This window comes from Barbus barbus (genome assembly GCF_936440315.1).
Source record: "Barbus barbus genome assembly, chromosome: 22".
Classification (NCBI taxonomy): domain Eukaryota; kingdom Metazoa; phylum Chordata; class Actinopteri; order Cypriniformes; family Cyprinidae; genus Barbus; species Barbus barbus.
Genome location: NC_136750.1, coordinates 4,537,519 through 4,565,368, shown reverse-complemented (window position 1 = coordinate 4,565,368; position 27,850 = coordinate 4,537,519). Strand labels below are relative to the sequence as shown.

The 27,850-nt window shown below is 38.6% G+C and overlaps 1 protein-coding gene across 4 annotated transcripts in view; it reads right to left on the bottom strand.

Annotated features, from left to right (window-relative positions):
- Positions 1–27,228, bottom strand: part of LOC306888566 (amyloid beta precursor like protein 2-like) — an 83,994-nt gene extending 56,766 nt beyond the window's left edge. For all 4 annotated transcript variants that reach the window (XM_079446963.1, XM_079446965.1, XM_079446964.1 and 1 more), the window contains exon 1: positions 26,969–27,228. In XM_079446963.1, the coding sequence (XP_079303089.1) occupies positions 26,969–27,040 (72 nt within the window). In that variant the 5' untranslated portion in view covers positions 27,041–27,228. The remainder of the gene's footprint in view (positions 1–26,968) is intronic.
- Between the last annotated feature and the right edge of the window lie 622 nt (positions 27,229–27,850).

Here is a 27,850-nt window from a genome sequence, read left to right as displayed (position 1 = left end):
TGCCTATTCACTTTGAATATGTCCTTTTCTAAAGGTTTAGCAGTCTGTTCAATTCCTCCTGACCTTTACATCAGGCTAGGTTTCACATCTCTGAGCAAACAGTCACACTTGGTCACAAATGGCCAGTTGTTCCTACACAAATTTGTGCAAGATAAAGGTGTGTCAAGCATCACAACCATCCCATTGTCCTGCGACCGACTGACGTGATACTGGCAGACAAGACTGCTACATACACACTGCAAGCCAAAATCCCACTCACACTTTCCGCTTAAATATGTATATTCATGAGTTTGTTTTTTATTGTGACCTTCGAAACATGTTTTGGTCTGAGCGGGTGATACTCCTCTCCTAAACTAACCTAGGATTCACTTCAAGTCCATCACTTGAAAAAAGAAAAAAAAAAAAAAAAAAAAAAATGTACTTTAAGAAATCAAAATTAGGATACTTAAATCTTTTAGTATAAAAATGTAACTTCACTGTTCAAAGTGTCACCATATGTACTGAAATTTTTTAATATTTTTTGTAAAACTGAACATTTAATATGTAAAACTTCATATAGTTTTATTAACACTTCATATAGTTTATCAAAATATTTTACGATTAACACAATTAACAAGCAAGTTAGACTGATGTTAATTATGTTCACATTAAACAGACTATAAATAACTAAATATAACTAGAGATAACTAAATTCGACACATCCATAGCCGAGTTTCCAAACATTGTATAAGAAATGTTAAAGGAAAAAAAAAAACTTGTAACTTATTATAAATGTATAAAGATAAAAGAAAACATTTCATGATTAATGCCAAGGGTAAATCAAGTGCAATTATGAATTACATTGTTAGACTGATGTTCAATTGTTGAAAAACTCCTGACAGTTCACATGCATAAAAATGCTATACATATCCAAATAGCTGCATTAAAGCATTATAATTTATTATAAAATACATAGAAAGAAATAAATCACAACATAAAGATAGATTTATACAAGTATACTGAGAAAAGGGTAAAAAAGTACATTTGACCCATTTTCAGCTGCAGTGTGAAAGCCGCCAAAGTGATAAAACCCCCCACTAAAACACAATTATGGTAAAAAGGAAGGACCTTTTGAAGGATTGTGTAACTGATCACAAGGATGATGGTGCGTATGATTGTGAAAGCGTTCTCTTCCTCTACTGCAGAGTGACTCAGTTCTTCTAAATCCCTGCTGGAGTGAGACATTATTACTGACCTGAGAAAAACACTAATAACCAGAACTCAAGAGTTTGAGGAAAACAAAACTTCAGTTTACGAGAAACTCAGTTCTCAGTAAAAATGGGAGTTGGATCAGATGGAATTATATTCAGCCATCAGGGTCCTCACAGTACACATAAGCATTTCATTTCACTGAAAAACAAAATATCAAAAAAAAAAAAAAAAAACTTGGGTCATACTTAAAGGGATAGATTTTTAAGGGTCCAAATACATATGCATGCATAAAAAGCAGAAAAACCTCAATAAATCATGCCGCTGTGTCCTCTGGAATACTTGGCCAATGTCACAGGAAGCAGAGGCCAGTCTCTACTGGGGTGTGAACCAGTTCAGCATAACGTGTGACATTCTCATGGACAGCTGAACTCATACGAGTGTGTGTCTGAGTGTGTGTCTCTGAGTGGGTGTCTGAGTGTGTGTGTGAGCTCCTGTGAGTGCTGGAGTGGCTCTCCCTACGGTTCATTAGCCTTCAGTCCTTCATCACAGGAGGTCTGGCAGCACACCTTTATGCCCACACACATACAGAGTGGAAAAGTACAAGAGGAAAGGGTCCAGGAAATACTAGCATGAAACGACGCAAAGCTCAACAAGCTATAAATCACATGATCCCTAATCTTGTTATTATTCACAAAAATTTGCACTCGCACACATGCACAACTCTGTGTATTACAATGCTCCAACTTATCACAGGATCGCATTCATGGTTTGGGAGGAACAGTATTGAGCAAAGCTTCAGATTTCATTCGTTTTGTATGAGAATAGTTATGTTTTGAATAAAGACTTAATTGCTGTTATGAAATCATTTTTTAACATCCGCGCATGCAACTGAAAAGCTGAAAAAAAAAAAAAAAAAAGCACTGCTCAGAACCAAGATGGCGCCGCTGATGGCAGCTATTGTGCGTTGCTCTTCAGTGTTTGTACGGTTTTTGTTTGTTTTTCCTGTTTTTTGTTTTTCAAATACAATCAGTTTTACCAGGGATGACCTGCTGAACATTCGGCAGAACACACCACAAAATCTTTTACCGGATTTAGATTTTTCGGATGTTTTGCTGGACATTGTAGTTGGCGAAGCCGTAGCTCTGGTCAAACGCTACAGGAGGCGCAGGTGGCAGGGGAAGTGAGCCGGAGCACTCGTGAAGCTTCAACAGCGTGGATTTCAAACGGCGTTGCCTAGCATCCATCTGGCGAATCTCCGCTCTCTACCCAACAAAACAGATGAGCTCCTTCTGCTCTCCCGGACAAACACGGATTTTTCTAACTCTGCTACCCGGTTTCACGGAAACCTGGCTAAATGATGACATACCAGACAGCGTACTACATCTGCCTAACTTCATGCTGATCAGAGCCGATCAGGACGCGAAATCAACGGGGAAAATCGCGCAGCAGCGGGACGTGCTTTTACATCAATGAGAGGTGGTGTACAGATGTAACTGTGAATCCAGGAAATCACATTGTCTGATTTTTAAAGAATTTATTTGCAAATTATGGTGGAAAATAAGTATTTGGTCAATAACAAAAGTTAATCTCAATACTTTGTTATATACCCTTTGTTGGCAATGACAGAGCTCAAACGTTTTCTGTAAGTCTTCACAAGGTTTTCACACACTGTTGCTGGTATTTTGGCCCATTCCTCCATGCAGATCTCCTCTAGAGCAGTGATGTTTTGGGGCTGTCGCTGGGCAACATGGACTTTCAACTCCCTCCAAAGATTTTCTATGGGGTTGAGATCTGGAGACTGGCTAGGCCACTCCAGGACCTTGAAATGCTTCTTACGAAGCCACTCCTTCGTTGCCCGGGCGGTGTGTTTGGGATCATTGTCATGCTGAAAGACCCAGCCACGTTTCATCTTCAATGCCCTTGCTGATGGAAGGAGGTTTTCACTCAAAATCTCACGATACATGGCCCCATTCATTCTTTCCTTTACACGGATCAGTCGTCCTGGTCCCTTTGCAGAAAAACAGCCCCAAAGCATGATGTTTCCACCCCCATGCTTCACAGTAGGTATGGTGTTCTTTGGATGCAACTCAGCATTCTTTCTCCTCCAAACACGACGAGTTGAGTTTACCAAAAAGTTCTATTTTGGTTTCATCTGACCATATGACATTCTACCAATCCTCTTCTGGATCATCCAAATGCTCTCTAGCAAACTTCAGATGGGCCTGGACATGTACTGGCTTAAGCTGGGGGACACGTCTGGCACTGCAGGATTTGAGTCCCTGGCGGCGTAGTGCGTTACTGATGGTAGCCTTTGTTACTTTGGTCCCAGCTCTCTGCAGGTCATTCACTTGGTCCCCCCGTGTGCTTCTGGGATTTTTGCTCACCGTTCTTGTGATCATTTTGACCCCACGGGGTGAGATCTTGCGTGGAGCCCCAGATCAAGGGAGATTATCAGTGGTCTTGTATGTCTTCCATTTTCTAATAATTGCTCCCACAGTTGATTTCTTCACACCAAGCTGCTTGCCTATTGCAGATTCAGTCTTCCCAGCCTGGTGCAGGTCTGCAATTTTGTTTCTGGTGTCCTTCGACAGCTCTTTGGTCTTGGCCATAGTGGAGTTTGGAGTGTGACTGTTTGAGGTTGTGGACAGGTGTCTTTTATACTGATAACGAGTTCAAACAGGTGCCATTAATACAGGTAACGGGTGGAGGACAGAGGAGCCTCTTAAAGAAGAAGTTACAGGTCTGTGAGAGCCAGAAATCGTGCTTGTTTGTAGGTGACCAAATACTTATTTTACCCAGGAATTTACCAATTAATTCATTAAAAATCCTACAATGTGATTTCCTGGATTCTTTCCCCCTATTCTGTCTCTCATAGTTGAAGTGGACCTATGATGAAAATTACAGGCCTCTCTCATCTTTTTAAGTGGGAGAACTTGCACAATTGGTGGCTGACTAAATACTTTTTTGCCCAACTGTACATATTATATATTGTGTTTTTGCTGCTTTGTACATCGCCTAAGCAGCTTACAATGTATTTGGATATTATTCTTTTATTATCTGTGTCCTGTCGCTGTCTCTCTGTAGCTTCTGTCACTACAACAAATTCCTTGTATGTGTAAACATACTTGGCCAATAAAGCTCATTCTGATTCTGATGTTTAAAAATGTAATTAAATTGTATTATATATATATATATATATATCTCTACACATACCTACTTACAAGTTTTGTATTGTACTTGAGTATTGTGTTGCTAGCTTAGCAACATGCTAAAAACAAACTTCAATGACTGTTAGGATTCTGCCTATGTGGGCAGCAGGCGGCACGGCAGCTCACTAAATTTGGAACAGAATAACAGTTTCTGTGAGAGGACGGATCCATGTGTTCTCGAGCTCGGGTTCTGCCGACATAAGTGACGACTTGTTCAAATGTTCTCATCTCTATGGAAACACCTCAAAGGCATCTCAGCTATTCACACACAAAGAGAGAGAGATATTTTTAATTTTAATTTTAATTTTTTTTTTATGTTATTTATTTTAACAAGGTCTTAAATATTGTTCTTGTTTGTGAAAAAATAAAAAGTATACATGTACATATTTACTTAATTATTTTACAGATCTATTTACAGAATGTTCCTTATTCATGCAATGAACAATGCTTTGGCAATACTGTGCAAGTCAAAGCTCATTTGGGGGGGGGGGGGGGGGGGGGGGGCGTTATGAGGCTGAGAGAGAGATCAGTACTGTGTGTTCTCGAAGCTTGCCAGATACACATCTGCAAATCACAGCTGCTTTTCCCAAAAGCCATAAGATGGGACACCTCAAGTTTCCAGCACAAAAATATCCTCAAAACACAGAGTCTGAAACCAAAACACACCCTGCTCATGCAAACAACCTATACAAGGTACCAAATCCCAGAAGGCTCAATTTCATGTACTGATGCTTTCTGAAGTTTGTCAGATGGTAATTCATAATGCAATGAGTTGCTGCAATATAGCACAACAGTGGGCATTATTGTAAACAAAAGGACCACAGTTGTGACGGTGCAACAATTTGAAGAGAATCTTGCTCGGCTAATTAAAGAGGACATCGGATTCCCATTTTCCCTAATTTGGTACGATTCTTTAGGATCATCATGAAATGTCAGAAACATACTTTGGTTAAAATTCCTTAATGGTTGTGTAAAGCAACACCCTTTTTACCCTGTCAAAAACAGCTTGAGAACTGAGGTTTGCGGAAGAGGAACTGGACTCTTTCTAGTATGTTTCTGGTTTTATAGACCGTCCATGGCTGTTACAACAGTAAACAGGTGAGCTAATAACTTTGCTTTAAAGCAAATTTCCCTGTAACACATTTCCATTCTCGCCAGCAGAGGCAGGATAATAACACCATCCGATGCAGTTTATAGAGAGAGGTTCGAGTGGTGAGGGGCATTCAGAGGTCAGAGGTGAAAGGACTGCTCTCTGCCAGATCCCTGGGTCACACTCTTCCCAGCATGCTCAGCAAGCCAGCTTTATGATCCTGGCGCAGAGGAGGCGGCAGAGGTCAGAGTAGAGCGTAGGAGAGGAAAAGAGCATGTTTACTTTGCCCAGACCTCGAAAAGAGCAGGATGGCAATATGGCTGCCTCGACTCGAGGACAGCACTTCTATAACCATAAACCTTGAGACTTTCCTTGCTGTTTGCACTACTGTCTTCATGGCTAACTGGAGTTAAACAACAGAAGTGTCCACATAAATAGCGTCACACAAACAACTGTCCCCACATGAATCATACAGACCTAAGGCAGGTTGGACACCATATTGAATTTTATACTAATGAAAATGATGCTGTGAGGGGTAGAGTTAGCAGTCTTCGGCATGCCTAGATCACATGTAATTTATCAACTGAAAGCTTTGTTAAAAAAAAAAAAAAAAAAAAAAAGTCGTCATGAATAATTGGCATGTTGTTAAACAACTCAATCCTTCATAAAATAAAATAAAATAAAATAAAATAAAATAAAATATGGCGCTACCCTGACTCATAACACTCCACAATAGCGGGGTGGAGTCAGCAGAGCTCACTAGCATTTAAAGACACATGGACTAGATGAAAACAGAGCTGATTTTGACAGGTTTAAAAATTAGTTTTTTTACACTACCATTGAGAATTTTTAACCAAAGTATGTTATAGACTTTTCATTAAGACCCTAAAGAATCATATCAACTTGTGCAAAACGGGCATCTGATGACCCCTTTAAAATGTTGTCTAGGTAGGTAGAACGCTACGCTTTGAAACAGAGTGTATTGTGAGCTATGGCACAAGAAAATACTGCCTCCTGTGCAATAAAGTGCATGTGTGTAAAAGTGTGTGTAACTGCTAGGCAGAAAGCAGTAGGAGCTGTTGGGGTGTCTGTGTGTGTGTCTGTATCTAGGAGAGGCTGCAGTGAAGAGAGACAAGAGCAAGAGCTGTATCCCCTCTGGCTTTCACTGACATACATTTCAGACAGTCTCAAAAGACTCTTACCTCTTACCAAACACACACAGTCAGTCTTGACACGTCTCAGCACACACACACACAGAAACACACCCTCCAGGGGCTTGTCCCAGACGTCACCAAATTACAACATTATGGCTGCGTCTTCACGCTGCTTGATGAAGATTGAGACAATAGGAGAGACTAGTGTAGGGAAATAAACAAAAGGGGCCAAAGATATCCAAATGAATGTGTGTGATTGTAAATAAACATTGAAGTGGATGAATAGATGAAAAAACAAGAAAAACTACCATCTAAAATATAATCACGACTGTCATGCCCTGTTCTGTCCCCAATTTAAGGATGGATAAAGTAGACCGAGCGAATAAAAACACAGTGAGAGATGCAACGATGTTGGAAGAAACACAAATTCCCTGATTCATGGCTCAAGGGTGTTGATAAAAAAAAAGGTTTAAGAGCCATTTGACAGCCGATAGTTAGAGTAGTGCCAACATGATCTTATTAGAGCCGACGACCAGACACAGACGAGGAAAAGCTTTGAGAGAACGAATCACTCATACATTTTTTTCTCTCTTATAATGCAGCACTGGTTTCTCCCATGAAATTTCCAGGCCTACATGAACGTTCCCCCTCTCTGCGTAACGGTTGAGAAGACTAAAAATACAGTCTCATAACCAATATACTGCAGTGAAAACGCAACTCCGGCGAGCCTGCTGAACGTTTCTCTCAAATGGAAGCTGAAATTCTTCAGGCAAGCAATAAAATGGAAAGCTCAACTTTAAAATGAAACGCGCAACTGGCTGCTGCCGCAAATAACAAGCGATCTTCAGTCTAACAAAAGCACTGAGGTCTGTCACATAATCAATACCTGATGGTTTCATCTGAAACTGCTTGTCATCAGACAGTTTCGTGTAATGTTTTCAGGCATGCTGAGACAATCAACTCGACAGCACATAACCATCAAAAACCATTACAGATGTTTTAATAATCAGCGCCATTGTTTCAGATGCTGATAACACAGCAGTGATTTGCATTAAAGAGGACATATCACATCATATATAACCAATTGTCTGTTTGCATATCTTTACAATTTAGCCATCATATTAATGGTGAAATAATGAGCAATGAATTACAGATAAGTCTTAAAGAGAGAGTTCACCCAAAAATAATTCTGTAATCAATGATTCACTCATGTTGTTTCAAATTGTATAAACAAAAGTTATTCTGAAAAATGCCTTTGTTGTCAATAGGAACCAAAAGTGTTTGGTTACAAACATTCTTCAAATTTTTTTATATTCCACAGACAAAAGTCATACAAGTTTGAAATGACGTAAGGTTGAATAAATAACAGAATGATCCTTTTTGGGGGTAAACTATCCCTTTAAGTGCTTTCTTGCAACCGAGACAAGATGACGACATTACTCCAGTGGCTATACAAGGCCTAGCTAACATAAGATACAGAGAAAAAAAATTAATAAATCACTAAAGCTTTTTGTCTCGCATTGGGAAAAGCTTGTGCTTTTGACCTTTCAATGGATCCCAAAGTTAGAAATAAAACCTGAAGTTCACATTTAACAAAATTCCTGATCATTTCAGTGTGATTTAAAAAAAAAAAAAAAAAAAAAAAACCTCCCCCTCCTCACAAAATAGTCTCCTTTCTAACAATAAAAAATAATAATAATCTAAATCAACACCTAAAGGACAAAATTAAAGTCCTGCTCTAAATTTTTGCTCATTTTCAAGGGGTTTTACTTGTATACGCATACAAGAGTGAAAAAGAGATGATTGCAACTTTCATTTCACGCCGACTTTCACATCAGATGCAAAAATGGCACAAATTGCTAGGTCTGAAAAAATGTTCTGCAAAAAAAATATTTTGTAGGGAAAAAAAGCTCTGACGTGTCCTGTCATTGTAACAACAGAATCGGTTTAGATTATGGGCTGCTGCATTTTTTCACACAACCCTTCTATCTGCATTCTCATCCTGACAGCAAACTGTGACAGAAGCATCTTCTCCCACAGTGCTGTGTGAGATTCTCATGCTCCTAAATGCATGAGTGCTCATTTTGTTGCTCTGCTTCTTTCTCCTGAGTGCGTCTCTGTGCCATGTGACAGGTCGAACCTCTCGGCCCTCTCAATCCAGGCTTAGCACCCACGTGCCCCTTTAGAGGATTACATTCCTGACATCACCACGCCAGATGCTGACGACAGAAATAGACAATGCTTCCCGCCCCGCAGGAGGCGACAGTTCGCCATAACCAAACCAGCTCTAAAAGGTGACGCTCACCCACAATGCATCACGGTCTTCAAAATCTTTTGTGGTCCTTCCTTTGATTATCACCTTCCTCTCAGGGGCTCTTCCTTTTTTCTCTCAATCCTCACAAATCCTTTCCACACTTGGTGTCCACTGACAGTTGATGAACCACATGGCTTCAAAAAAACAGATGTCTAGTTGGTTGGTTCCACTGTATATTGTGTCTTTGACAGAAGCCAGTTTCCACCACAGAAGAGAAAAATAAAGGTGATTGCGACTTTCTCACAATTCAGACTTTGTTTCTCGCAATTCTGAGGGAAATAAACTTGCGATTCTGATTTTTTTTCTCGCACAATTTTGAGTTTATATCTTTCAGTTGAGGAAAAAGTCAGAATTGTGAGGTATAAGCTCAAAATTGCAAGATAAAATGGGTCCAGTTGGTTTAAATTGTGCTTTCTATCTGATATAATGTGCTTGCATTTAAAAGGGAAAGTTCACCCAAAAATGTCATTTACTCATGCTCACTCAAGATATTTAAAAAAAAATTTAAATAAATTATAAACAATGAAAGTAAATGGCTCTCATGGTGTGAAAATTCTTCAAAATATATTATTTTGTGTTCTGTAGAAAAGAGAAAAAAAAAAAAAGTAATGCAGGTTTAAAATTAAATGAGTGTGAAGAAAATCTTAAAAATCACAGTAATGCACTTACAATGGAAGTCTATGAAGCAAGAAATTCTGGAGGGTTTAAAGCAGAAACGTGAGGCTCATTTTTTTGCAAAGGCGCTTATTGTAATTCCACCTTGTCTGCGTTGTAAAGTTAAGCTGTAAAGACTAAACTCTTTGTTTGTTACGTGAATGCTCAATTGCTTGGTTCCTTTTAACCTTGCTTTCCGCAGCAGGCCTGAGGTCTAAGCAGGGAAATCCAGTGCATCGTAAAGTGGAGATTTGGGGCTTAGTGAACACCACTGTGAATGCAGTCGGTTACTGTGCTTGTATTTGGCATTGTTTGCTTGTCTCTCGCTGTTTAAACGAACAGGATTAAGCAGCAGCGTGGACTCTGTCTGGCTGACATCTCGCCCGCCTAATCTCTGCACGCAAACCTTGGGATTTCTGAGAAACGACCTGTGCTCACTTCACTGTGCCAGACACAAGCAATCTCTCTCTCCCTCAATCTCATTCTCTTGCACAGCTTTGTCCTGTACTTATCAGAATGCAGTGCAATACAAGTTTGCTGCTTCGAGGACTGCCAGAACATCCATAATGATAAAGCCACACACACGCAACAATGCTCCTGACAGCTCTCAGGAGGTCTGCACTCTTTACTTAAAGTGGCCACGAACTTTAAACCAGAGTTTTGTGGCTTTTGTTCCATGGCGCATTTAAAATATACAGCCTCTCTCTTCTAGGAGGAAAGCCAAAAATACTGATGACTCATCCTGCACTATGTTTGTCCAATCAACTGCTTTCTAGAATGACAATGGCTGAATCTGCAATCTCATACATCCAATAATATCAACTACTTTCAAAAGTAGTACCTACTTTGCATGTGATTTCAGAGGCAGCCAATGACTCTGACTAGCAACAGCCACTAACTAGCAGAGAAACAGATCTATGATATGAAAAAAAAGCCGTTTTATTGTTCACATGGGTGGTCCACTTTCATGGTGGCTGCCATGTTGAGATCAAATGACCAGCTGAATATTGCCCTCTTTATCTTGGTAGCACTATTTTCAGACTTTCGGTTGCAGAATTTGTAGATGGCTTTATTAAAACCACTGTAATTATGCTTCATCCACACCAAGTATAACATTCAAGAAAACCTACGTAACTGTTGATTAGAAAGGTGAATAAGTTTGAAGCAAAAATAGCTTGTTTGCAATTGAATACTAGCATGCTGCCTATAGCGCACAGTACTATGCCATTTTATTAAAATGTTACAGTATACTGTATGTGGACTCTCACTTTATTTTAAGTGAGTGACTACTACATACCAACATACTAATTACATGCTAACATACTACTACCTGCATGTAGTTACATCTGCAATTAATTTATGTAGTTATATTACACTGTTGACCCAACATCTAAACAAGTACATTGCATCTTAATTACTTTTAACCTGCATAGTAGTTAAAGACACCTGATATAAAGTGGGACCCTATAAGTCAAATGAAATGCTACATATTGCCATATTGATCTCATGCTTTATATTTAATTCAGTGAGTGATGTCCAGTTTCTTAGAAATAATGGTTGCTTTGCATTTTTTAATTTTAACAAACAATTATTCAAGGAGATGAGCAAGGCATTATGGAAAATACATTTCATACTGTGAGCCCTGTTGTATACCGCACATTTTCCAAATCAACATACACATCAGGGGAAATGTGCATACTGTGCAACAGTAGAGATACTGCAGAAATAGTATGAATAGAACAGTAGTATGTCATTCCAAACTAACCCCTAGAGCACCTTTCATTTTTAAACACACAGATGACAGTGGGAGAGAAAAAAGAAACAAAAGACAGACCAAGGAAGTAGAATAAACATGGAAAGACTGTTATGAACTCAGTGAGGAAGCTTAAGATGTGTTCAAATAAAGTTGGTGTTCCTGTAGGGCGGCTGAAGGCTGCAGTGAAGCAGAACGGTTTTACAGACAGTCCATCTGTTTCTGGGCTGACCAGCAGTGAGAACAGCAAGGAGAAAAACCTCTTAAAATCTCACATCTGTGCTATTTCTGAAAACCACAGAGGAGCAAGACAATGCTGGCTGAGAGGAAGTGTGTGTGCGCGCGTGTGTGTGTGTGTGTGTGTGAGTGAGAGAGAGAAATGAAAGCACTCTTATCAGAGAACACTAGCTTTACCCATTTCACACAAAACACCTCACAGTGAGAAAAAGAGAACAGGACATGGTACCATGGCAATGCTGTTTATTTTTGGACATGTCCCATGATAATACCATGGACTTCTAGACATGGTACTGTGGTAATTCTGGTGGTAACATGGTAATCAGTGATGCAATGAATTTTCAGTTTCGACCAAAATTTAAATGTGTTCTAATGTTTTTCAATGTACATGGTTTCATTCTATCATTCCACAATGGCATGTAATGTTGCAATTACTTCAGAAAGCCATTCAATGTCCATAGTTTGTCAGTTAGAAGAATATAACTCTAGAGAGGACCATTTTGCTTAATATATGCACTATATTCATTATATTTGTACTTAACCTCAGTCTCATTTATTGCACATTTAAATAAATGTACTATGAAATTTACTTAAATGTTTATTTTAAAAAGGATAATATAGTAATACCATATTTTGTTTTGGGCAGAGGTTTGGACATGGAAATGCCATGGTATTATTTTTTTTTAAATACATTGTAGCAGGTTATATAATTAATGGGGAAAGTGTTTCAGCCATCACAGAAATGATTCAGCACCATGGAATTTCCATGATACCGACACCATACACAGTACCTTGTGTAAGTGAATGGCCATACCAAACAAGAAATACTGATGCAGAACAGAAACCAGGGCAGAAGTCCAAGGAAGAGAAATGAATGCAATGAAAGCAATTCACATTCACACACTGCGAATGAATCACTCCTCCTTCGTCTGCAGCTCTGCCATCCTCTCACAACCTCCAAGGTCGAGGTTAAATGGATCATTGAGTCCCCTGATCCACCCCCTATCGCTGAACATACAACAAGCAGCGGGAGAAAAGCAGATCCCTCGGTGCCACACACACATACTCCGTTTTCCCTGAGGCACTGGAGGGGAATGGAGAGCGGCTATCTTCATCTTGCAGGAGGAACATCATGATGAATCTTATACATAAAGAAACCGACATAGAGGGCTAGTTTCACATGAAGTTTACGATAGGGATGGGCTGATATTAACACACATAGACGGAAAGGACCTTATGATTTTGAAGCACTATATGAACTGGCAATGTTTCGACGAGATTCACCCGTGCGCACTGATAGGCACGGCGAGAGGCTGAGTCATGTGTTTGTGGATCCATGCTGCCACGTTTTGTGACTCAATCGCAGCCGCAGGGCTCGTCTCTTATTGCCCTGTCTGTCTCTGCAAACTATACAGAAGATCTCCTCTGTTAAGTGTGCTGAAACAAAGCTCTCCCTCTCTAAAACTACTGAAAATCAACTCACTAAACCAGAAAAACAATGTTCCAAAACGTCTCTCTGCCCCCACAACAAAACATCCCGTTCCTGCTCAAATGGAGCGTGATGCGAAGCTCTCTCTCTCAGCAGCAGTGGAGCCTTAAAGCCACCGTGTTTAATAGCTCTCTGAGACATTAGGAACGGGATGAAGACGTTCTGGGGGGTAGTGGGAAGATGGTGGAGTCAGCTGGCAGCGTGGAATTCATTATAATTAGCAACTAATAATGAAAAGCCTCTCAATGAGGACCGTGATAAACAACAATCTGTTGGGATCAGAGTCTTTTTTCTTAAAAAGAAAAAGATTGAGTGCATCTTCAAATAGAGAATGTGCTGAGTTTATGCCAAGCTTATGGAGATTTTTCACTATTTCAGTGTGCAATACATTTGGACATCTGCTGTCTGTTTGAAGCACCATATTTTGGATTCGCAGTTCAGTGAGAGCTTCAGCTGGGAACTTAGAAGTTGTGGCTCTAAATGATTCACTGATTAAGAGAGTCTGATTCAAATTGCTAGTTCACAAGCAAGTTAAGCAATTTCATGAAAATTATAAACGGACTCATTAAAAATAACCAGTTCACAAGAGTCAGTTTTTCTCAAACTGGACATCACAGCTTGTACTTGTGTTCATTGTTGCATGCAGGAAACGGTGCACTCTTAACAAGCCGATATCTGACAAAACCACATATTGACAAGAAGCATTTTAGCAACATCTCACTAGTATAATTGTTCTGTGTAATGCACACATTTCAGGGACCAATTCTCACTATTAACTAGTTGCTTATTAGCATGCATGCATAATAGCATATAGGTTGTTTATCAGTTTTTAAAGCTTATAAACTTTACCTTACTAACTATAAAAAAGCAGTAATTGGGAGATTGAGATCATAGTTAATATTGAGAACTGGACCCTAAAATAAAGTGTGACTACAAGTGCCAAGATGGCGATCAACATGCACACTAAAACTTTAATCTTTATCCAATATCTGTGATATTTCCCACCAAAACGTATGAGCTATACAAACATCTTTGCATTCATGTAAACTAGAATTGCGTCATCTGCGATAAAATGCCATCTTGTGGAAAAACTAATATGTGCAAAAAATTCAAGGTGCACACTTAAAATCTGGCTGTGCATGTACAGTATACGTATACCATCCCTAGCGTACACAAAGAATTAAGTATACTTTGGCTTTAGGTGTCCAATAATGTTGCTTTGTGATTCCTTAGGTAACCAAAAAGTTGTTAAGTATAGTTGTTTCAGTTATTTTCTAGTCAAAATATTGTACCTCCAAGCACGTCTATGAGATTCCATCAACCACCGGTTAAAAATATTAAGATTGCTCTAAATCCCAAGTGTGAGCAATTGCTAACTGTGCTACTGCATCTATTACAAGTTTCACAATAATATGAGCTGTACTGATGCAGGCTGGAAAGTAAGAACTTGGTCACACCACTTTCATTAGCACCGTTCTATTTGCAGAACAGAGAGAAGTAACAATAAGGTGCCGTGGCAGCCATGAGCTGTGCAGTTACTTCCCCAGAGATTGAACTTCCACTGCGTTTGACTGTGCAAAATTCTCCATGGTACATTGCATCAGCCCCTTTTCTACACCTTCCAAGATTCCCACATTCCCTCCAACTTGTGAGGATATCGTATATCTCTCCATGACGGGCGTCCTGCTGCAGGCCCTTCTCAAAGGCTCCTTCATCTCATCCTGTTCTCTTCTCCATCACACAGGACAGAGCAGAGAAACCCTGCCTGCGGTGATTTCAGATTGGACACTTCTCCACGGTCACTGCCACCAATAAACCAAAAATCCAGACCCATAAGCTGCTGATATCAGACTCATTGGAAGCCGCTGACCTCTGAACTTTTCAGAGGCTCCAGATATCTTGAGGTCAGAATTCAGGATGCTTTGATTTTCACTGTGCAGCCAAACGCATTCTCTCCCTCGATCTGTTTTCCCCCCAAAAGTGCTGCATCAGTGTTGGCAGCGCTTTTGGTGGTTCAGCAGTGCGGATCCGGGTCTCTGGGGTGTATACGGTTACAGCACACGGATCTCTCTACTCACCTCTCCTGATCTGACATCATCCTCTTTCCTTTCTCTGTCTCATAAGATCAGATCACTTAAGATCAGAAACAAATCACACAATGAGTAAATACACAATGCCACTGTACTCCTAAAAATAAAAGGCATATGATGCCATAGAAGAAACATTCTGCAAAGAGTTCTCAAAAGAACCATTTTTTCGTAGTGCAAAGAACATTTAAATAATATTAAAAAAAACTTTTACACCATAACTTTTGTACAATGAAAAGATTCCATGGATGTTAAAAGGCTCTTCACAGAACCACAGAGACCAATACAGAACCTTTATTTTTAAGTGTATGGTAGGTAGAATGGTAACATTGTTTCCATTCACAACTTTGTGAATTTCAGGATTCTGCTTTTAAAAAAGCGTGTGTTTTTTATCTGGTTATAATATGCACAAACTATGATGGAAATCCAGTTAAACATCTAAGAATTGATCCTAAACAATCATCACTTTGTTAGGAAGTGATTCACTTCCATCTGCATGTTCTACATATGTGTTTACCACAGCTAAAAGTTTGGGGTTAGTAAAGTTTCTTTTAAGAACTTAATACTTCTATTTAGGGATGCTCCAATCGATCGGCATCGGCCGTTAATCACATTTTATGACTCGATCGGTACTCACTACACTTGGCCGATCTCACGAACTGATCGCATTTTGAGGATGTCAACGCGTGAAGATGTACATGCTGCGCGGGGACATAAATGATTTGGCGCCGCAGTCATGTCATTGCCGGTGTGGATATGCTATGACGTTTCAAGAAACAAATGAAAAATTTGCTATTTGTCATGCATGTTTTGCATGATGATATGATTATTTAAATGAACATTTATTTATAAATCAAAATATATTATTTGGCCATATTAGCCTACTCGATAGCATTAACACAGGCTTTACACCTTTCAAACTTTATCTGGAATGTCACCGTTTCGGTCACTGCAACTTCCCGATCAGGCGAACACACGCACACAATTGAAATCATCTGATGAAATTTTTTTTTTTTTTTTTTTATTTTTTTTTAAACTAGTTAATATTTGCATAATTTATTAATTCTTTTATCCACCCACGAACCACCTGCAAATAATGCTTTTTTTTTATTTATTTATAAACCTCATTTTAAAGGAATATTAAAATGTTCACTGTATAAGGAACAATTTTTGTGTTTATTTATATAACATTATTACATATGTTATATAACGCTTGAAGCATTAGAATCGGCATCGGTATCGGCCGATCACTACGACAAGAAATCGGTACTCTGTATCGGCTGCAAAAATCCTGATCGGAGTAACCCTACTTCTATTCCCACTTTACAGAAGTTTTTCTTGAAACAAATTACAAAACTTATCACTCCAACGATCACGAAGCTAGCCATTTTTTAAATAATCTGTTTCCTATTGGATCATGTTGAATGGTAGGTGGTGTCAATAAGTATGCACAGCTTTGTTGTTCTTGGCACTGGTCATGTATTATCTAAATAGTTAGGTAATAAAACTCCAGATGCTTTAGACAGAAAGCCTGCTAACCAGCACCAACATGTCAACACAGTCAAAATAGAAATGTTGGCAGAGATTACAGTTTACTTGGCATAAAAAGAGGGAGGCACTAGGAAAACTCCTAAAACCAACCTAAAACAAAACAATCTGCTAATGATTGGTCATTCCTCAGCCAGATAAAAGTACTCAAGATGCATAAACAAACTGCCTAAAGACTGCTGCTCAATAAGCACAATGGCTGGCCCGCTATCACTGACCTGAATGACTGAGACAAGCCCGTCTCTGAATGCCCTTCTCAATGAGACCTGCTCTTAGAATTCAAATAAAGACCACAACACAGGAGGGGCTACGAATCAAAGCCTGAGCTGAATTCAAATGAAGATACCAAGCCTCCAGTCATCTCCCACACAAAATTTACAAGCGCATTTGATCATGTAAATTAAAGCAATACAACGCGCAGGAGTTTTGCATTTTGTTTTATTCCCAGATTCATTTGCAGCCACTCCTACAAGAGCAAGAACAAGCAGTTTGATAGACAAGAGAAGAATGGGGCGACTGACAGACTTCAAAATCCTCTTAAAACACAGAAAACAATAAAACACAATATACTCAAGAAAGACCATGTAAATTAATGTAACGTGGGAAAACGGTGAGCAACCTACACACACACAAACATTAAAACTATCCTCAAAGATGAATATTACCATCCTGCATCCAGCATAAAGGTGATGTAAAATAATTTATTTTGAGAATACAACCCATTAAATGTCCCTACACTGGAGAGGTCACTGAAAAAGGTGTCATGAGAAATCTCCCTGACAGCCCTAGGCTCTGTAAATAGCGAGTCTGAGGCTGCTAGTGCCCCAGCAAATCAAACCTTGGGAGTGCTACTGGTTCTGTCCTCTGGTTGTTGTTTGTATGGAAGCAGATCTGAATGAGAGCTGGAAGCTGATTGTAAGAAAAGGGTGTGACTTATGCAGACTAAATGATCCAGTATATGAGAGTTGCGTTTTTGTTTTTTTTAAGATTTATTTTTGGCATTTTGGCCTTTTATTGTGATTGGACAGTTAAGTATTGACAGAAAGCGAAGTGGGAGAGAGAGAAGGGGACGGGATTGGGAAAGATCCACAAACCAGGACTCAAACTTGGGACGCCCAAAGTGCAATTGCAAGTCGTTTTCACCAGACGATTGAGTTAGGAGTTAAAAAAAAAAGTGTGACATTTAAAAATAGCATCATACACAGTATGCTTTATAAAATGCTAAATAAATCTAAATACATTGTCATCATGGTTTTTTTTAAGAAATGTTTTTCTTTTGCATTTTAATTGCATTTTCTGTAGAAACATCAAAACTTTTGGCAGTTGAAGCAAACTCAAGGGATTAAAATATTACTCGTATAAAAAAAATTCAAAATAAAGTTTATTGCATCCCAAACTTTGTTAACCAAACTCCTTAGAAGCTAAATATTTTCTTTAAGTACTCTAAAAAATTCTAATTAATTTCAATAATTCAACAACATTTTAGCATGATCTGAGCAAACCCTAAAGATTTGTCGCAAAAAAAAAAAGGCGCTAAAGGGCCTGCAAAGTCGGCAACACTGTGCATCTCCATTTCTCCTACTACGGTCTAGGCCACGGGTCAAACAGAAAGTGCACACTGCGTTAATCGTGCGTTAATAAAATTAGTGCCATTAAAATGAATTTGCATTAACGAGTTAACTTTGACAGCACTAATATATACACATACACATGTTTTGTTGTGTTTTTAATTTAGACATTTTTCCATTTGAGATAAATGTTTGCAATTGATGTCACGCCCCAACAGTCTTGTAGCAGTGCGCCCACATATTGCTCTGTTATGCTACGGCATCCTGAGTTCGAGTCCCAGCTCGCTGACCTTTATCGATCCCGATTCTGACAAATATCCTAGCATCAAGAGAAACACAGATGGCCACAGATATGGGCCATAAGCATACTTGGTGAAATGGAAGGAAAAAATCTGTTTGTGCGTGTGATAGAGAACAACATGCTCTTGAATAGGAGAGCGAATGTTTTATTCATATGTGAACACATCCAAAGGAGATGAGTCACACCCCATCCGAACGCAACTACTGATGCAGGCAATGAGCTTACAAGCGCACACACTCTTGCAAATATTCAGACCCACAAAATCTATCATGTCCTCCAAACGGCAGAGTAGCTGACAAATCTCTATGGTGCAGTTAAAGGTGGAACGGACTGCTGGCATTCATGCTAAAGGGGCAAATGTGCCTGCTTCTGCATCTCTTTGATGGGGGAAGAGTCTAAATTTGTGATGAGCCGAGCCGTGGGAGGTAACGGTGCCTCTCGCCCTCTCGTACAAAGAGAAGACGGATGAATACGTGCTGGATAATTAGAGTGAACGCGCCGGAGACAGAGATTCGAAGAGATCGTGCTAGCAGGGCTTGCCTGACGTGCTCGCTATATATAACTTCCTCTAATGCAGCCGGTCCTGAAGAGGGACCTGAAGCAGCAGACACGCTCAGACATGACACACAGGAGGAGATAAGAGACATTTACAGAAAGAGAGGGAGCCAGTGGCAGACAGAGATAAGAGAGACGCACACAACTCAGACACAAAGAAAGCAGGAAACTATTGGGAGGGGGTACCAAAAAGATGCGCTTTTTCAAACAACAAGGTACAGATTTAAGACAAAATGAAATGTTGGCGACTTGCAATTAGAAGTTGATAACCAGTTTCACCAAAATAACTCTGTAAGAGTGTGTGTGTGTGTGTGTGTGTGTGTGTGTTTAAGAAATAAAATGCATTATATATGCATTAAATTACTCAAGTGACAATAAAAAGACATTTACTTTAGATTAGGGGTGGGCGATATGGAAAAAATATCATATTTAAAAAAAAGAAAAGAAAAATCGTGATATCACGATTCTTTGTCATGTTGGTTTTACAAGTTGTCTGAGCATTACAGCCAAACTAGAAAGACAAAGCCTTTCAAGGTAACAAAAAAAGACATGGCAGATATTTAGGCCAAAGTGGGCAAAGATAAAATGACAAAGATTTTTATCTTTCTTATTAAAAAATAAGAACAAAGACATTACAAATACACACAATATACAAATAAAACAAAGTGCTTTATTTTCAGGTACAATAGGTGTATTTAGCACGAGCATTCAATGAAATTGAATGAACAAATAAAATTTTCTGGATCTCATATTAATTGAGATACCACATGGAATACTTGTACTTAATAAAAACTCATGTCACCTCACAGGACACGTTGAACTCAAACTGCTTCAAAAGTACAAAAATAAATTTTCAGCTAAACTCTAAACCTATTAGTCGACAATGCAAATAATCATGCTGATCACCAGAGATTGAGGGCAGGATTATGAATAAACAGTGCAATCTCAAAAAGTATGTCAGTGACTAAGGTGCAGACAAAGTCTGAGCTCACTCAAGGGTGCGGCTATCAAAGCATGTTTGCGTATGTATGTATCATATCATATCAGTAATGGGCGGGCGGAGCATCCGCAGCGGTAGCATGTTCTCTTCTCTCCTGTTGAGCACGCGATGTGTCTTACAGCTAAGAGGATTTGTGGCGAGACTGAGAACGGCTGGTAAAATAATTGAAAGTGTCTCCAAGCACTAAGCTCTCAGCTCAGAGGATGAGCATCAGGGTGGTGCTAACATAGCTCAGGCTTTACGAAACAGGAAATGGCTGACAGGACCATCATCAATGCCTTCAACTCAACAATAGAGCTCTGCCACACCTGACATGCATATGAATTCACATCCAAAATAACTTAGCAGGGTGAGTGATGTGTGAAAAGCAGGGAAAACATCAGAATTTTGTCTAGGATGCCAAATGTTTTTTGGGGGGGGTTTTCCACACATGGAATATTCCTCATCAACTCAAAAAAAATAAATAAAACTATTGTAGTCATACAGACATAAATATGAAATCTAGATAACTAGTAATGTTGATGCAAATTTTATTTATTCACCTGTCATGGAACTTAGTAAGGGTAGATGCCCCATTTATTCTGACGCTAATTATATAAAAAAAATAAAATAAATAATAATAATAAAAAGGCTGTGAGGCAACAAAAGCTGAGTCTATTCAATAAATAAAAAATACATATATTACAAAATATGTGGGGGTAAAAAAAAATAATTGTGAGCGCAAAAGTACAAATCCATCAAACTGACTGCACACCTATGATAAAAGCAAAAGAAAAAGTAAAAAATAGAACATTTAAATAAAAAAAAAAAGAAATAATTAAAAACACTAATGTATCATTAATTTTACGATTTAAAATGTACCATTTATTTATCAAATGCTGGTACATTCAAATAAATGCAATAAATATTAAATTTACATAAATGTTTTCTTTGCACAGAGAGACAAATGACAGCTACTCTGTATGCTTCCACTGAGCATCACATCAAGAGAAGTGCACAATGTAGCAATTAACATCTGATCTCCAGCCTGGTTGTCATCGCATCTGATGCGGTTATGTCCCAATCGGGTCCTTGTGCTGGTCAGGATGCTTGCACCCATTCAAAGCTCACAATAGCCCCTCACCACAGTCCATTCATCACTCCTGGTGTGAGCAATCCATGCTATAAAAAGCCCTGCTAACACATCCACACAATGAAGTCTGCATACAAAAGGCTGCAGACAGAATCACCCCCGCAAACACCATACACCCCTGTAAACATTCACATGCACACATAAAACCACTACATGTGGTTAACCAAACACAGGTGCAAAAACCAAACAAATGTTGCTTTAGAGTCAGTGCCTTGACTTTACGGAATGTTGTCTCTAACCGAATGGAAAATTTGATCAGAACCAAACAGATTTGAAAAAAAAAAAAAAAAAAAAAAAAAAAAAAAAAAAGTCAACACTTCAAGGCACTCCCAACCCATTTAACATCTATAATATGAGGGAACAAGATATTAAATGGCAAGAAATATATAAGGCAGAACACTGATTGTGAAAAGCAGACAGTCCATACTAGAATGGATTGGATGTCAGAGAAAAAGCAAGGTTTTTTATTATTATTTTCTGTATTAATAATTTTACAACATATCAAAGGCTATATTCATGGCAAACTAAAGAGATTTAAATAAGATAATAATAATAATAATAATAATAATAATATAAAGATTGAAAATGGACTTGATAACTAAATTAATTGTATACAATAATTTCACATTTAAATAAGTCAACAAATAAATAAACAAATCAATCTTTCAAATTGATATGATGAATTCCAATAATGTTTCCAGTAGATTTTCTTTAAAGGACATACTTTGAGCAAAATACAGTTAGGAAAATTTACAAATAAAATAGGCATATTTTCTTCCTTTCAAGAAACGCATGTGTAAGCCAAAAAGCACAGGGATGTACATTATTATGACAAAAACAGCCTTTTTTATAACGTGCACTGATGAATCATGCAAAATAAGACCAGGAATGTGATCAGATTAGATTTCATGTTGACTTTAAGCCTTTTGTTCAACTACTCCTTGCAATGCATAATTACAAGAGCCTAGAGTCCCATCATAGGAGACAGTGCTGCACGACTGCATAACAAGAGCAAGGTGGGCCCTCGAGCAACCTGGAGAAGAGACAACACTTTGTTTACCATCTCAGTGGCTTGGAAAAGAGCACAGAGACTCCCACTCAACCACTGAGATTTTACAAGCTCTTTTTTAGATTTCTCTTAAACCTACACAGTGACAATAGTGGGGCTGCATAACTCCCAAGTACGCCAAGTTCAGTGTTGTTAATGTACTTGATGATCACTCTTGTTATTATCTGAATCTGTCATGTCTGCACCAGCAGCAGGTTACAGGAGCACACAGGGCATTGCTTTAAGCATTTAAAATAAACACAGTATGTGCCAAAGCTTGTGCTACAATCAGTGAAAATACTAAAATGTGAAAAAGCAGGCAAGCTTTGTACACGGCACACATATGATTTGGCGCCAGTCAAATTGCAGCATGCCTGCATTGCGTTAGTTGGCAACATGTTCTATCAGGAAGGCTGGGCTTTGGGTTGGGCAGTTTATTCATTTGAATTTGAGGAGAACTCATTTCTAAATTAATGGTTCAAGAAATGAACTCATTTCAAATAAACGTTTTTTCCTCTGAATTTGTTCTTTTAATAACACATCTGACAACAAAAACAACAAGGAAAAAAAAAAACCCCGAGCGGTAGTGCCAGTCATTATGAAAGCTGTACAAGCAAAAACTGACACACTGAGCCAGACAACTGTGAAAACTAACAAAACAGGATTTGATCAAATGCACTATCGGAAAAAACACGGATAAAATGTTCAGGGCTTAACAATAAAGATAGCTCAAGGCCGAAGCTTGAACCTAGTGCTGCATTTATGCCATCAATTCAGGTTGTGCCGTCGAGTATAATGATCATTCTTAAAGTGAGACAAAACAACCAACTTGACACCAGGGTCTCAAGAGGTGTTTATCTATAGCCCTTTTTCACACATACAGTCTTTACTCTAAAGTACTGTTAAGAGATCATGTGTGAACATGATCTTTTCAAAAACACCGGTAAATTCATTCTGGCAATTTACTGGTATGAGACGTTTACTGGTAAATAACTGTGTGAACACAGAACGAGACTACTGGTGTGAGCATGTACGAGAATGCCCCGACAAAAGACTCTGGGCCAACCATAACATTCTGACGCAGAGGACACATTTACTCCGCAATGTGTAGTTCGTTTGAATTCATCCAATACAATGTCTCTGGGCCAAAAGCAGCTGCATGAATGTGATTGTTTGACAAAAATTAAAAGATCAATAAAAACACTGACTGTGTACCCTTCCCTGTTTACAAACACAATACCAGGAGGAGAAGTAATTTCCGGTTAATCTTGTCACAGAATTTACCGGTATTTTGAAAATGATGTGTGAATGGTGCTTTACCGGTAAAAAGACAATGTCATTGCCTGTGTGAACAGCGTATTTTTGTATCTACAGGTAAAATCGTTTTCGGGAATGTTATGGCAATTTACTGGTATTATTTGTGAAAGGGGCTTATGACTTGACATGCAGTTTTAAAAAAGCAACACACATGGCACAAGTCGGTAAACAACAGGCAAATGCAACAGCCAAAAAAATTAAATAGGACTGGAGAAACGCATTGTTTGTATACATAGTTTTCTCATAAAAAAAAAAAAAAGTGCAATATAGAGTGCCCTGTGACAGTTATATGAATGAATGAAGCATTTATATAGCGCTTTGTGTATTGCTGTACAATCATGTGGGGGGGGGGGGGGTCTCTCCTCAACCACCACCAGTGTGCAGCATCCACTTGGATGATGCGACGGCAGCCACAGTACAATGGCGCCAGTGCGCTAACCACACACCAGCTACAGGTGGAAAGGAGAGACAGTCATAGAGCCAATCAAGTGTATGGGGATTATTAGGAGGCCATGATTATACATTATGCATTAATGCCACTGTTTTAGGGGTTGTTTACACAACAAGGTTTTCAGCCAAAAACGGGAAACTTTTTATGCATTTTGCCTGTTCGTTTACACGACAACGGCGTTTTGGGGACTGAAAACGCATCATTTTGAAAATGGGTTTCAAAGTGCAAGCTTTTGAAAACGCCCCCATTATCTTTTCCGTGTAAACACCCAATACAGGAATTTTTGAAAACGGTGACGTCATGCGTGTGTGTAGTATGTGTTAGGTATGTAGACATGTAAACAAGGTGACAGTGCCTACTACTGGCCTGGCATACGTAATACAGTGTTTTGGCAGTTTTCACGGATGTGTGTAAACGCAAATCGTTTTGAAAATGTTGTCGTGTATACATGAAACTTTTCTAAACTTTCTAACTTCAGTTTTTGACTACATCGTTGTCATGTAAACTTAGCCTTAGTTGCAAAAACAATGACTCCATGACTTTAAAATTCAAACACTTGCCCATTTAACGTATGTTTTCTTATTGTCAATCAAGTTCACATAGAGTTGCATTATATTTGTTCAATTTACAGCTATTAAATTAATGACAATTGCAAACACCTAAAAGTTACATACAAATGAAAATTCAGCTTTACTATCATAGGAATAAATTACGTTTTATCATATTAAAATATAGCGCACTTATTTAAAAAGTAATAATATTTGACAATTTTACAGTTTTCACTGCATTTATTTTTGATGATTCTTGGCAAGAATTAAAGACTCTTCAAAAAAAAAATATTAGCGACCCCAATCTTTTGAAGGATACTGTGAAGTTTAAAAATGTTGCAAATTTTTCTGGTAGATAATAAATTGTTAAATGTTAATAAATATATTCAGTCACTTAATTTAAAAATATGCAGGTAAAACCAAGCAAAATGTTTCAGTTTGGTCTCAGGGCTGAACAGGAAAAATCTATATTGTTGAGCCTGGATGTGCCATGGTTATATAACATATGGCTGTGTAACAAAATAAAAAAGGGACATATCCACAGCTGAGGAAGCAAACAAAAAAAAGCCAAATGCAAGCTTGCACCAGCTTCAGAGAGTTAACAGCAAAGCATCAATGATCACACAGACAGCCTGGTGTGATTTTAACACATTGCCTTTGTCTCCTGCAAAATACAATGACACCTGGGAAAAGCGAGGGAATATTCCCATCACCAGCACTGGGAGGGAGAAACTGAAGGTTTCAATGCATACAGTTCTCCAGCAGTTTAGTTAGAGAGAGCTCAGGGCTGCGCAGAACCTCTGCAGAACTTTCCCGGCCAGGTTATAAATCAGGTCTGAGGTCAACGAGACTCACTAGCTCAGCATCAAACTCCCGCTGACCAGAGAAACAGTGCTGCACACACACACACCTCTCTCAAAATCACATTTCACCATGGTTATCGTACGCTTGAGGAGCTATCAGATCAAAAAAAATCAAAGATACAAGGAGTCAAATGTATAACAAAGACAAAAGCAGTAATAACAGAAATACAATAGGGTCATAATATTAATCTGAAGGTAAAATGATTCTTTGATTTTCTACAGTAATGCTGATCTATGCATATCCATGAACATCACTGCACCTCTTCATGGCGGTGAACCACTGGCAGGTCCTTTCTTTCTAAATGCATCGATTAGCAACAAAGAGATTTCATCATTTCAGTGCATCACTGCCATTATTTCTGGCACTGAAAATAATTGTTTCATAATTTGTTATATCATGCCTTCAGGCTGAGCTCTTATTGGAAGAGCATGCCATCGGAAAGGACTGTTGGTAGACATGTAAAAGCGGAAAAACGCCTCTAGGACAAGGGCAGCTAAGGTTTAAAGCAACCAGACAGGGATCATCCAGGAAAGGTGTGAGAGCTTTTGACTCCATAAACTTGACTTTCTTACATGAGTTAATTTGCATAATTTTCCTACTGTGAAAGCAACTGACACGTTTCACAAGCCTGACGCGGTGTTCTCCGACAAATACAAACTTGCCCTTTAACATGGGGAGTGATTTATCACCTAAAGCTTGCCAGAAACACCGTTCAAATCAAACACCTGAAAGCTATTCCTGATGAATATGTATAATGATCTGAATCATTTCAGTTATATAGTGTGATCCAATATTTTGAGGCTCATTGTCCATCTTGATTTCTGTTTCTGTCATTTAACGCCAGAGTAGGTACAAACCTTTAAAAGGTCTCCTCTGATGGAGTCATCAAGGAAGAGTGGATATTCTCCAATGCAAGAGGACAATTATAATCCATGCATTTATGAAATAATGCAAAAATTAAAACAGCAACTAACATTACTGGCTAAAAGAAGATTTGAAAGCATCTAAAGGTTTTTTAACAACCTCAGACATTAGCTACAGAGGACTTCAGACTGACACTATGATAAAATCAGTTTTCCAATACAACAACAGAAATAAACACCACATAATAAACGCCACAGTGAAAAGATAAAGGGATTTAACCTCCACAGCTCGTCTAAATTAAGACTTTTTTTTTTTTTTACTCCGTCCAGAGACAATTTACAAAATAACACTTATTTATTATTTCATATTAAATTTGAATTAGTGTCTTTTCTGGTATAGCCTTCAATTAATCTAAATAAACACAACAAGGGACACGGACACTTTAAAGTGTCAGACTAATGATTTTATAGGCTGAACATCATTAGTAAACTACTACTTACCCAGAAATATTAACATCACAGTCTCAGTACAGAGATGTCAGTGTAACTGATGGAAGATAATTATGACAACAAGGTGAAATATTAGTAACGTTACCTCAATGTATCCGGCTAGACTCGGAACAGCGATGGCCAGAATGAGCACAGATATGGCCGGGATTGAACCCATCTTCCACGGTTACTGTCTGCTGGGGTTTGTGCTGAAATTATCCCGCTATGGATTCTTATAAGAGGCTCTTAAACAGAAAACAGCTCAGTAGACGGTCCGCGAGCGCTTGTTGTGTGCGTCGATCCTGCTCTCAGCGCGCGTCTCAGACTGACAGTGCACGAGCGCGAGCTCTAAAAGACAAAACACACGAGCAAGCGCGCCACCGACCGTCTGATGAAGGAACCGACCGGAAATGAGGTCATCATGCTGTCATCTACTCAAGGATGCAAACTGGGTGTGTGCACCTCCTGTAGGTCTATTACGAAATGGTTAGACAATTAATAAGGATTCCATCCATATTTTAAGGTAAAATGTAGGCCTATGTATAGTGGAAAATATGAAACTTTAATGTTTGTTTTTTACTGTTCTCTGTACAGCTGCTCTCATAAAAACTGTATTTTTTATATCCACACCAATGTCAAAGTGCTTTTTCCACACTATAGGATAGAATTATAATGGAAACTAAACTGTGTGTGTGTGTGGGTGTGTGTTTGTGTGTGTGTGAGAGTGTGTGTGTGTGTAGACCTATTATGTATATATATATACGTTACCAGTCAAAAGTTTTTGAACAGTAAGATTTTATAATGTAATTTAAAGAAGTCTCTTCTGTTCACCAAGCCTGCATTTATTTGATCCATTCCAAAGTACAGCAAAATTTTGAAGTATTTTTTACTAAGCCTATATAAAATAACTGTTTTCTATTTGAATATATTTTAAAATGTAATTTATTCCTGTGATTTCAAAGCTGAAGTTACTCCAGTCACATGATCC